General features: G+C 35.1%; 1 protein-coding gene and 1 long non-coding RNA gene across 14 annotated transcripts in view; one reads left to right on the top strand and one right to left on the bottom strand.

The window, feature by feature from the left end:
• The window catches only part of LOC309478219, a 248,457-nt gene that overhangs the window by 92,416 nt on the left and 144,240 nt on the right, over positions 1-11,801 (top strand). The window lies entirely within an intron of this gene.
• The window catches only part of fnbp1b (formin binding protein 1b), an 86,189-nt gene that overhangs the window by 21,038 nt on the left and 53,350 nt on the right, over positions 1-11,801 (bottom strand). For 9 of the 13 annotated variants that reach the window (XM_082141629.1, XM_082141634.1, XM_082141637.1 and 6 more), the window contains exons 7-10: positions 9,791-9,919; positions 9,428-9,574; positions 7,311-7,505; positions 2,439-2,630 (exon numbers count right to left, since the gene is read on the bottom strand). In XM_082141629.1, coding sequence (XP_081997755.1) covers positions 2,439-2,630; positions 7,311-7,505; positions 9,428-9,574; positions 9,791-9,919 — 663 coding nt within the window. The remainder of the gene's footprint in view (positions 1-2,438; positions 2,631-7,310; positions 7,506-9,427; positions 9,575-9,790; positions 9,920-11,801) is intronic. The other 4 variants (XM_082141641.1, XM_082141630.1, XM_082141631.1 and 1 more) reach the window with 2 other exon arrangements.

The raw sequence follows: 11,801 nt of genomic DNA on the forward strand, positions 1-11,801 counted from the left end.
ATTATCATATGATGAGTTGATGCTCAAGAAACATTTCTGATTATTATCAATGTTGAAAACTGATGTGCTGCACAATATTTTTGTGGAAACCATGATACATTTTTCAGGATTCTTTGATGAATAGACGTTTAAATAGTTCAAAAGAACAGCATTTATTTTAAGTAGAAATTTGTAAGGTTATAAATGTCTTTACTGTCACGTTTGATCAATTTAATGCATCCTTGATGAATAAAAGTATTAATTTCTTTAAAAATCTTACAATCCCCAAACTTTCGAACGGTAGTGTACATCAAATCATGTCAACCATAAACACATACATTATAAACAAGCCAGGAGCACAAATGGAGAGAATGAATGTGTCAACGCTTAAATTCTTTAAGATGTTCCCATCTGTCCTCTATTACTCTATTTTAAACCATTTGTGTCTATAACATCCTTCTTTCTTTCACTGTGACCTGATTTATGCTCTAATGTCAGTTAAGCTAAAATCTTGAGTGTGTACGTTATGTGGAAAACTGAAAAGAATAGGATGAACTAAACCGGGCACTTCCTGTTTGATGAATAAACAGACAAAAATAGGAAATGATAAATCTGTTCTGTTTTCCCGTTCACTGACCATCGATCCTTGTATATCAGTGAGCTGAACGGAGAACAGTATGTGCGCATTGTGAGAAGATAAAAACGTGTGAGGTTTGCACAGGCACATGGGAAACTGGGATTTGCTGCGTTATCTGTTGTTTTGCCTCTGTTATCTAAAAGTCATTTAAAAGTCTGAATCTCTGCTCGCACACACGGAAACATGCGAACGGCCTTCCTGAGGGGAAGGTGAATCTGGTCAGAAAGTCACATGTCAGTGTTTGTGTAAATACAAGACATTGTTTCCGAATGTTTGCGTACATGTAATCGCATTACTCAGGATAAACCTTTATGTTTGAGCACCCGTTTTTATTTTATCTGTCACTGCAGGGTCCCTTCGAGACCTCCTGACTGGCGCCCATGCGACGTGTTGAGTGCATAATTGTGTTTGTACGTGAGACAGTGAAACCATGATAAACGCAAACAACGAAACATAAAAGAGAGAGAGAAAAAGAGAGAGAGAGACAGGCTGACAGAGAGAGAGAGAGAGAGAGAGAGGCAGAGTGAATTTCATTGGCTGCGTGAGGTGGAGGAAAAAGGAGCCGAAGGACATAAACGATTCCACTGCCGCTTCCAGAATCTAAGTCACTGCATGACATCATCGCCTCAAGAATCCAAGTCACACTATGACATCATCGCTTCCGAATATAATGTTGTCTTCAAGTCCTTATAGGTCATAATTTTAGAAGGAAAAACATTTAAATTTCACATTTCCACTAAGACATGAAGCTTTTTTTAGCACTAGTATAACAAAGTAAAGCAAATAATATAATATAATTTAATAAAATATAATTTAGTTTAATATAATTTAATATATATCAATATAATATAATTATAAAATTTAAGCTTTTTTGCAAAAATTCTAAATGCTTGGCGTTGCTATTGTAGTGTTGTTCTTGTCAAATAAAACTAAAACTATTAATTTAAATACATTAGAAAAAAAAAATAATAAAAAAAAAAAATATATATATATATATATATATATATATATATATATATATATATATATATTTAAAATTTAAAATATAAATATATAAATCTAATTCAAAATAATAATACTTATGACACTAAAATGACATTAATTGGGACAGCGATTCCTTGTTATGAAAAAATATAAATAAATACCAATTGCATTGAAAAACAAATTTTTTAAGGTTCTTAAGAAAAAAATTCAAAAAAGAATTTTAATATTTTATTAAATTTACAGGCAAATTTACAGTTATTAATAATTAGAAAAATCATTTAAAGAAACAAAGTTAATAATAACCATTGTATTCTATTCATTAAAACTATAGAATGATTGTTAAATTATATATATATATATATATATATATATATATATATATTTTATAAATATATATATATATATATATATATATATATATAATTTTTTTTATATATATATATATATATTTTATTTATTTATTTTTATTTTATTTTATTTTTATCCTAATTATCGTCCTAGGGAACATTTTATCCTAAAAAAAATTCTGAAATCATCCTAGGGCACAGAAAAGTTCCCCTAACTGAAGATTCGCTCAAATACGATCATCCAGTAATGACTCATGACTTAAAGGCAGCATTAGTCATGTTATGACATCAATAGGTTGTTTTACATTTGGATTATGATGTAAAAAAAAAAAAAAACTTAAACCGATCATTCGGCTCCTTTTTTCCATTATCCAAACATACACTGACATGACAGCACAGGCGATGACACAGGCAAAGAGCGGCGCACGCGCACACTTACATGAACACACAGATGTTGAAGACGTGAAACGCCAGCATGCACGGATACTTACCCCTCGCCGGAGGCTCCTGAGGCAGTGCATTTTGGGCTTGGAGGTCATGAGGTCGTTGAATCGGTGGGACAGGGGCTCCTTGGACTGTTTGGGGGTCTGGGGAGTGGGGCAGGGGTCAGGGGTCACAGCAGAAGGTGAGGGAGGGTCAGGGGGGGGCTGGCGAGGTATGGGGGATGTTAACAGGGACATAAGCTACCGGTAAGACACGTGCCACAGAGCAGCGACCAGTGAGTGAGAGAGATTTACAGAGAGAGAGAGAGAGAGAGAGAGAGAGAGGGAGAGAGAGAGAGAGAGAGAGAGCGAGAGAGAGGGAGAGAGAGAGAGAGGGAGAGAGAGAGAGATAGAGAGCGAGAGAGATAGGGAGAGAGGGAGAGAGAGAGAGAGGGTGGGACAAAATCGATCCAGAAAGAGGTAAACAAAAAAGGAGGGGGAACACAAAACAAGAGAAATAAGGACCCAAAAATGTTACAGAACTAAAGCAACGAATTAATCAATTAATCAATTAGAACAAAGGAAAACAAAAAATAAAACGGAACGTAAAACAAATGCCAACTGAAAGAAACACGCTGCAGCTGTGGTGTTGTTAACCCTGTGAGCGAGAGAGTTAGTGCGTTAAACTCGGTTCGGGATATCAGGGGTCACATGCAGGGGTCAAATCACTGCAGAACCATTTAAAGGGACAGTACACCCAAAAATGAACAGTCTGACATCATGTCAGGGACTTTTGTTCTTCCCTGGAACACAAAAGGGGATGTTTATGCTGCTTTTTTCAATATGATGGAAGTGGATGGGGACCATCGGTTGTCAAGCTTAAAAAAATGCCAAAAATCCCTATAAAAGTACATATGACTATATGTACTAGATCTGTAAAACTGTGGCATGAGGTTAGAGAGTTTTCCAAGAATTTCTCGCCTTTTTGGAGCTTGACAGCCATATTAATATTCCTGCTATTTCCTCTTTTTGTGTTCCATGGAAGAAAGTAAGTAAATGAAGGTGAGTAAATGATGACAGCATTTTCATTTTTGGCTGAACTGCCCCTTTAACAAACATCATGCACAGCACACACACACACTGCTCTAAAGTACAAAAAAACTGATTTCAGGTCAACCATTTGCTTTTTCTCTCTCGCTTTCTTATTAGCAAGCTCCCTAAGGCATCATGGAGAAATTAACGAACGTGCGTTCTGGGACAGCTCACATTAACGGTTCAGTTCCCGACAGACTAGAAAACCTAAATCTGTCTTTGAAGGCCGTGACACACCAAGCCGACGTCAAAGAACCGTCAGTGACGAAAGCCGACTGTGCTGTCGCCTCTCGTCAGCGTCACTTGAACACCTAAAGGACTACAGCTGACTGGCAACTAGCACATGCGTTCTGCGCCCGCGCGTCAGGAAATAACTGTCTATATCAGCAGGGGTCAATATTCATCATTCAAAAAAGGCAAACCAAAACTAGGACTGCAGATCTACAAACCATAAATAGTAAAGCAGCGTCTTCTTACAATTCTGAATATCAATCATGCTTATCACTTTCTTCATTCCAGTCGGCTCATATTATTATGAAAATATTTGTGTATTTGAAAGAGCATGTAAGATGATGTAAAATTAGAGCAGCCTTCTTTCTGTGCCGTCTTGACTTTTTTCCTCGCTTTCATCACTCGCGTTTATTCTCGTACACTGACTCGTTCACTAAGCTGAACAACCAATCAGAAAGATCTCTCTCACTGACGGGCGACGCCGATTCAACATGCGGATTCGGCTAACACAGGGTTCCTCAAACTCGGTCCTGGAGGGCCGCTGTCCTGCAGAGTTTAGCTCCAACACTGATCAAACACACCTGAGCAAGCTCATCAATGTCTTCAGGATCACTAGAAACTCACAGCTAGGTGTGTTTGATCAGGGTTGGAGCTAAACTGTGCAGGACAGCGGCCCTCCAGGACCGAGTTTGAGGAACCCTGGGCTAACAGATAAGACCCACACCACAAAAACTAGACACTGGCGACCGTTGGCTTGGTGTGTCTCGCCTTTATGCATTAGGAAAAATCAAGATAAATCGAAATCTTACATGCTTGCCGAATACCACCGGAAATAATTACGACAAAAATGATGTGTGCAATAGTGCACTTAAAATGGAAGTCCATGCAGCAATTAGTTTCATAACCAGTAGTCCCACCAGTCAAATAACATATTTTGTACAAAACAATGTAATCGCGTCAACATTAATATGAGCTGCATATATTTTGCTTTTAGTCTGGCTTAAGTTTTCCATAATTTCAGCATTATTTCAATTAACTTACATGATTTTTAATAGTTTTAGTTCATAATAACACTAACCCATAGACTTCCATAGACTTGTGAGTGCATTACTGTACACACTATTTCTGCTTATTTTTACCCCCAAAAAATTATTTCCTGTGATAATCGACAGCATTTCAACAGATGCTGCCAAAAGAGCTTAACTTGCATTGAACCCAGAAGATTCCAGTAATCTTTACCAACATACATTAGCACAAGAAAGCCTCTTCTAATCCTCTAGGAACAACCTAATTTTGTCATATCATCAGCTTTCAACGTATATTCATGCATAAACACCATTAATCCGATACAGTTTGGCATGAGACGTTTGTGCGTTTAGCTAGACGACTGTATTATTGAAAGTTGTTTCTAAGAAAAGACTGTAAAAGTCTCCTAATACTTGTGTTACTTCTGACCACAAACAGACATTACACACACAAAACACACAGAATAGACGTGAACTGACAAACATAGGCTATGATTGGAACAGCAATCTACAGACTACTCGTACTATTTACATAGTATGTATACTAAGGGCAATATGCAAATCTAGTCCTACTGTACTTCATTTGCCAAAATATGCAGTATACAACAAAGCACACTACATGGAGAACAATATCCCATAATGCAATGCGCTAAAGTTCCATTTTCAGAGTAAATCCAAAGAATTGTAAGTGATACCAAATGTAATATCTGCCAAAAGTTATATTGTTACACAAAACTGGACTAAAAATTTAAAATAATCATATTTATTTCTAATATAACAACTGGGTGCCATTGCCAAATTAAACATGATGTGATGAGATCATGTGACAACAAAGTGCATTTGCGTACTACTGTATCGTTGCATAATATTTCACATAAACATATACATTTATTAAGAAAGTTTGGGGTCGGTAAGATTTTTAATTGTTTTTGACTCTTCTGCTCACTAAGGCTGCATTTATTTGATCAAAAATACAGTAACAACAGAAATATTGTGAAATATTATTAGAATTTAAAATAACTCCTCTATTTTTATATGTTTTAAAATGTAATTTACTCCTGTCATGCCTGTCAAAACTGCATTTTCAGCAACATTACTCTAGTTTTCACTCTTCAGTGTCACATGATCCTTCAGAAATCATTCAAATATGCTGATTTGCTGCTCAAGAAACATTATTAAACTGATTATTATTATTAGGGATGCACCAATATGAAAATTTTGGCTGAGACCGATAACCGATAATTCTTTTTTTATTTGAAAGCCGATAACCGATATATTGGCCGATATATCTAAATCTAAATTTTTATATAATTTTTGAGAGCCTGATTACAAAAACAAAAGTCTCACAATTAAAAGCATGTCACAAGCACAATTATAATGATGTTCTCATTGTAATTTTATGAAGCCTATATGTCAGACTTGCACATGTTGCTCTTAAATGTATTTTTTAAGTGATTCCAATCATATTTAAAGCAATTCAAAAGCATCATGTTGAACAGTGCACATCTGAAGTGTCTCAGCTGAAGGAAATAATTCATTATTTATCGGCTTTAATATATCGGCCAAATTTTCTAATCGGGTCGATGGCGATAACATTAAAAATGAACATATATCGGCCGATGTCGATATGATGGCCGATATATCGTGCATCCCTAATTAATTATATATCGTGCTGGTTCATATGTTTGTGGAAATCATGATAAATTTCTCTCAGGATTCGTTGATGAATAGAAAGTTCAAAAGAACAGCATTTATTTGAAATAGAAATCTTTTTTAACGTTATAAATTCAATTTACTGTCACTTTTGATCAATTTTATGCATCCTTGCTGATTAAAAGTATACATTTCTTTATCCTACAATCACCAAACATTTAAACAGTACTAAAAAAATACAATATATACTGCACAGTATGAAATACGCAATACAGTAGTTTTCCATTCTGCCCATAGCCATAAAGACACACCTCAAAAAATAATGTATCACAGTGTTAATGCTCACATCCTGGTCCTGCGAGGTTAGGCGGGGTTTGGACTGAGCATGCTCAGTAAGAGTGGAGCCTTTGACACAAATGTCAAAGGTCACAAGAAGACAGAGGAAGACGAGGAGAAGGAAGAAGAATGTGGTTACCATGAGAACAGCAACGATGAGTGAAGGAAAGAAGAAATTACCTTTCGGTTTGAAAGGACAATACAGAAATAAGGGTTTAGGGTTACAATTCTCTGCGATGTCAAAGGTCAAAGGTGAGGCCTCTCGGGCCGGTGCATTAGTACGTTATCGGTGGAGCGTCAGGATGAACGTGGAACGTTTGTATTTTCGTGCAGGGAAGGGAAAGGAGAGGAGAATGATGGTGGCAAACGAATAACAGCATCTACAAGTACTACAATAAAACTAGACAAATACAAACAACCTACACAAATGAAAATAACCAGCACAAAAATAAAAACAAAACTCACATAAACACATGAAACAATCTTTCTTATGAGCTTTCAGATCGGTCTGTCTCTATTTTTGCGTTCATATTTATTTAAATGTAGTTTTTCGGTCAAATCGAACAAACTGCGAGCGAATGCAGTGAGTGTGTGTGTGTGTTACCTTGTTTTTCTTAATGAAAGGCCATAGAGTTTTGCTTTTGCCCTTGCCGGAACGCTCGGCTTTGTTGTCCGAGCGCGAGTTATTGAGGCTGGTCTCAGACACCGTCCTCTTCATCGCCTGACCGTAGTCTTCAAACTCCACATCGCCAGGAGGCTCGAACCCAGACTTATACGACTCTATGACCTGAGAGGAGTCCTGCCGGGGAAACAAAGCGCAGATAGTCTCTGAATAGGGACTTCACATTGATTTCGTTTGCTAAATAAGCTCATTAGTATTGCTATAAAATAAACCTTTCCCAAAAATATATATTTTTAAGGTTGAGAATGCCTCTAAAAGGAGGTTTTGTCAGATTTAGGTCATTTCTGAAGAATATAGCTATATTCCATAAAGGCCATTTGCAGTATCATTATGCAGAAGAAGAGAGAGAATGAAATATTATTAGTTATACTCATAAATTAGCCACATAAACTGTTTCCATCCAACTATTTTTATGCAAATTTGGGGATATTGCATAAAATACGCTGGATGGAAATGCCAAAATGCGCATAAATTGTAAAAATACACATTTAAAAAAAAAATGCGCTCAATTGGGATAAACTACGATCGAAGCATTTACTGAATTTACTGAATCATGTGACATTTGAGGATGTGATTGGATAGCTGGACTAAATAGTGGACCAATCGCGTCACACAGCATCTCAAATGTTGGCTTAGTTATTCTGAAATGCCTGAGCCAAAGTATGTCATCAAGAAGATTTTGCATAATGACCTCCCTGAAGCGTCTCGCAAAACTGTGTTCCCGAACACCAGGCATTCGAATGCAAGATCACATGACAGCGTTTCGTCTGTGTGTTCTGAGGCGCAAGTCATTTATGATGTATGAAAAAGAGCCACAGTGGCTCCCCGATTGCAGAAACTTCCATTTTTTCCCAAAGGAAGGGAGGATTGTGTTTTCTTGAACACAGGGGATGGAAACACTGCTTTATTCGCAAATGTTTTATGCAATATTCTAATTTCACATATAAGTTAAATGTACAACTTTGGATGGCAAAAGGATGGATTTCAACACACACTTTTGGAGCTTACACAAAGATGAAAGCTCTGACAGAGCATTTAACAGATAGAAATGTGTACGGATGCCTATAAAATAAAGTTTTGTCAGATTTATGTAATTTCTGGAGATGTTTTGTCCCAAAAAGCTATTGTCAGAGACTATGGCCATTCGCAGTTTCCTCTGCAGACTATTATATCAATATATAAATACATAATTTCTGCAACTGCAATTTCAGTAATCAATTAAAAACACAGAATATACAGTCAAAACATTTTAGAGATGCTGGACTATATCAGAGGAGACTTAGAGTCCTTAGTTGGAGCAGTTGGATGTCAGGATGTCACTATTATTTATGTTTTTATTTCAATGTTATGCTAATGAAAATATGTATTTCCACAATTTTAAAGTAGATCATTTTATATGAAACGACATAAGTCGATTTTTTTTAAAGAAATTCTCAATTAATAATTTTATTTAGATTGATTTAATTACATTTATGCAATTTAAAAAATTACATTTATCATGTTATAAAATATTTCTATTTCAAATTAATGCTGTTCTTTTGAACTTTCTATACAAAAAAAATAAATAAAAAGTTTTCCACAAAAATAATGAGGTTTTCAAACATTAATAATAATAAGAAATGTTTCTTGAGCAGCAAATCATCATATTAGAATGATTTCTGAAGGATCATGTGACTCTGAAGACTGGAGTAATGATGCTGAAAATTCAGCTTTGCATCACAGGAATAAATTACATTTAAAAAAATATTCTAATAGAAAACAATAATTTTAAGTTGTAATAATATTTTTCAATGTTGCTGTTTTTACTGTATTTCTATCAGATAAATGCAGTCTTGGAGAGCAGAAGAGACTTCTTTCAAAAAAATCTCTCACAGACCCCAAACGGTAGTGTATGACTTTAAGACATTTCACAGCCTTGTTTTCTGCATTTCCTCTTCTATTAAACTGTCCCACAGGCAGCAGCACTTGCAAGAGGTATTTCAGACAGAAGGAGGCGCTAGACCCGGTCAAGAGAGAGGCTGTATGAGTGTGTTACTAACATTCTTGGGTTCAATGGACTCGGCCACTTGTGTCATTCCATCCAGGCATTTCCCGATGATGGGCAGAATCTGTCGGTCGACCTCGGCAAACGTTTTCAGCGACTCGCCCATTCGCTCTATCCTCTTCTCCTCCATTGCCTGGATCTTCTGCTCACAACACACACACACACAGAGGTAAAGAGTTACTGTTTGTATTTCTGAGTAGAGAGCTGCAAGATCAGGAATTGCGTGTTTATGCTGTTAACTAATTTGCATAACTCAGTTAATTCAAAAACAATGCAGCCAGTGCATGCAAATAAACAACAACATCAGTAGCCAGAATTCATTCTCAGTGGATGTTTCTATGTGCGTGCATGTGTGCACCTGGAAAATATTAGGGATGATGGTGTAATAATGTTCGTTCTGTTCCTGGTTGAACTTCTGCAGGTATGAGGAATATTCATTCTTGCTGTCAGAAGCCATCTGGTGTCTCATCTGTGCCTGCTGCCGTGCCTGAGAGAGAAAGAGAGTGAAATATAATTGATTATGCATTGCAATATTATTAAAATATAAAAAAAGTAATTATACCCCTAAACGCCACATACATTTAAACACATGAGGTGCATCCCAATTTGCATACTTATACAAAATTATATGCCGTTTTGTATAAATAGTGCGAGTAGTGTGTTCACACTAAAAAAATCCAAATAGAATAAGTACACTTTAAATACCCGGATAAATAACCGGAAAAAAAGAAGTGTGGAATGTTGGACGCTTCATGCATTAACTATCATAGCTTTAATCATGTAGCAGAGGGGGAGGGGCTTCAGACTCCGATGTTCAATGACAAAATAACCTTATAAAGTTCATACACTACACGGATGAGTTCATAGTGTATAAGTCCATAGTGTATAGTGCGTCATTTTGGACGCAATTTATACAAAAAAATATATATAATAATCTTTGTGTTTTCCTATGTCTAATCTATTCATAGGGTTATCTCAAGTCATACCCAATTAGATTCTAATTATTATAATATATCTGATGTTTAATATAGAGATATGCGCGATAAGAGATTTTTGACCAATGAGATTTCACGGTGGGCGGGGCTAACCGGTGTGATGATGCAGAAATCAACAAAAAGGCCACACGCAATTTTATTCTGAGTCTCAATGACTTCCCCTAAACTCACACACAAACATACATATGCAACCTCAAAAAACACATAAAAATGGTTCCTCACTCCCACGACTCACACATCAGAGTACCATCACCTTTAGCCTCATTTACATAGACGTATTTATAATTAACTAATAGTTATATGTCAAAAAGCAGCTATGACGTACGAGTGAAAAGCTAAAATAAAAGCTAGACTGTATAAACACCCACTGCTCAAGAGCTCTTGTGGGTTGAAAAAAAAAATCATCAGTTTGTCTGCTGAAAAAAGCAAGAGAACGATACAGAGAAAGCAGTGTCATGTCAACCACATCCTGATCCGATTCAAGGAAATCACACTGGTTAACCTGAGGTTCAGTGTTGCCATGGCAACACTCCGACTCCTCCACCAGCTCATCAACAGCAGACAAGAGCATGAGCGGATGGGAAGTTTAGAAAATATACCCTAAAAATTACATTTGCTCTCTCTGGAAATTTATCAAAATAAGTCAGACGTTTTTACAGATTTAGTGATGTAATTAGACTATTAAAATGAAACTGTGACATATCACTCAGTGCTTGTGCATTACAATATGTTTTCTTATATATAAATGTAAGAATATCGCATTAAAATATTTACATCATATTTATAATATAAAATGTATAAATATATAAAACACAATATAATATATTATAATTTATATTATATTTATTATATTTTCTTTTTATAATATTAAGATTTTTATAAAATAAATAAATATTACTTGAATGCAATAATCTTACATTTGAATATTCTTATACTTAAGAAAATATTGTGAGCACTGAGAAATTAAATATATAAATATTTATTTAATAAATATTAATAAAAATATAATATAAAATATAATATAACATATTATATACAATACATATACAAATACATATAAAAATAAATAATATGTATATATTTATTAATATTAATTATATATATATATATATATTACAAATGTTAAAATATATATATATATTTGATTATATAAAATAGTTTCTATATTATATGATATTATATTAAATAAAATAAAAACATTTTAAATATTTTATAAACCTCATGTGGACACATTGCAAGAGGACCAGATAATGATGATTCCTAAACACACACAAACATCCTAATAAACTGTAATATGATGAGCTGACATTTATATATGGGCCAGCAGAACAGGAAGCTTTGAGATTTACATGTTTAAATATTCATGCCTGGAGC

Source organism: Leuciscus leuciscus, assembly GCF_965113295.1.
Source record: "Leuciscus leuciscus genome assembly, chromosome: 16".
Taxonomy (NCBI): Eukaryota; Metazoa; Chordata; class Actinopteri; order Cypriniformes; family Leuciscidae; genus Leuciscus; species Leuciscus leuciscus.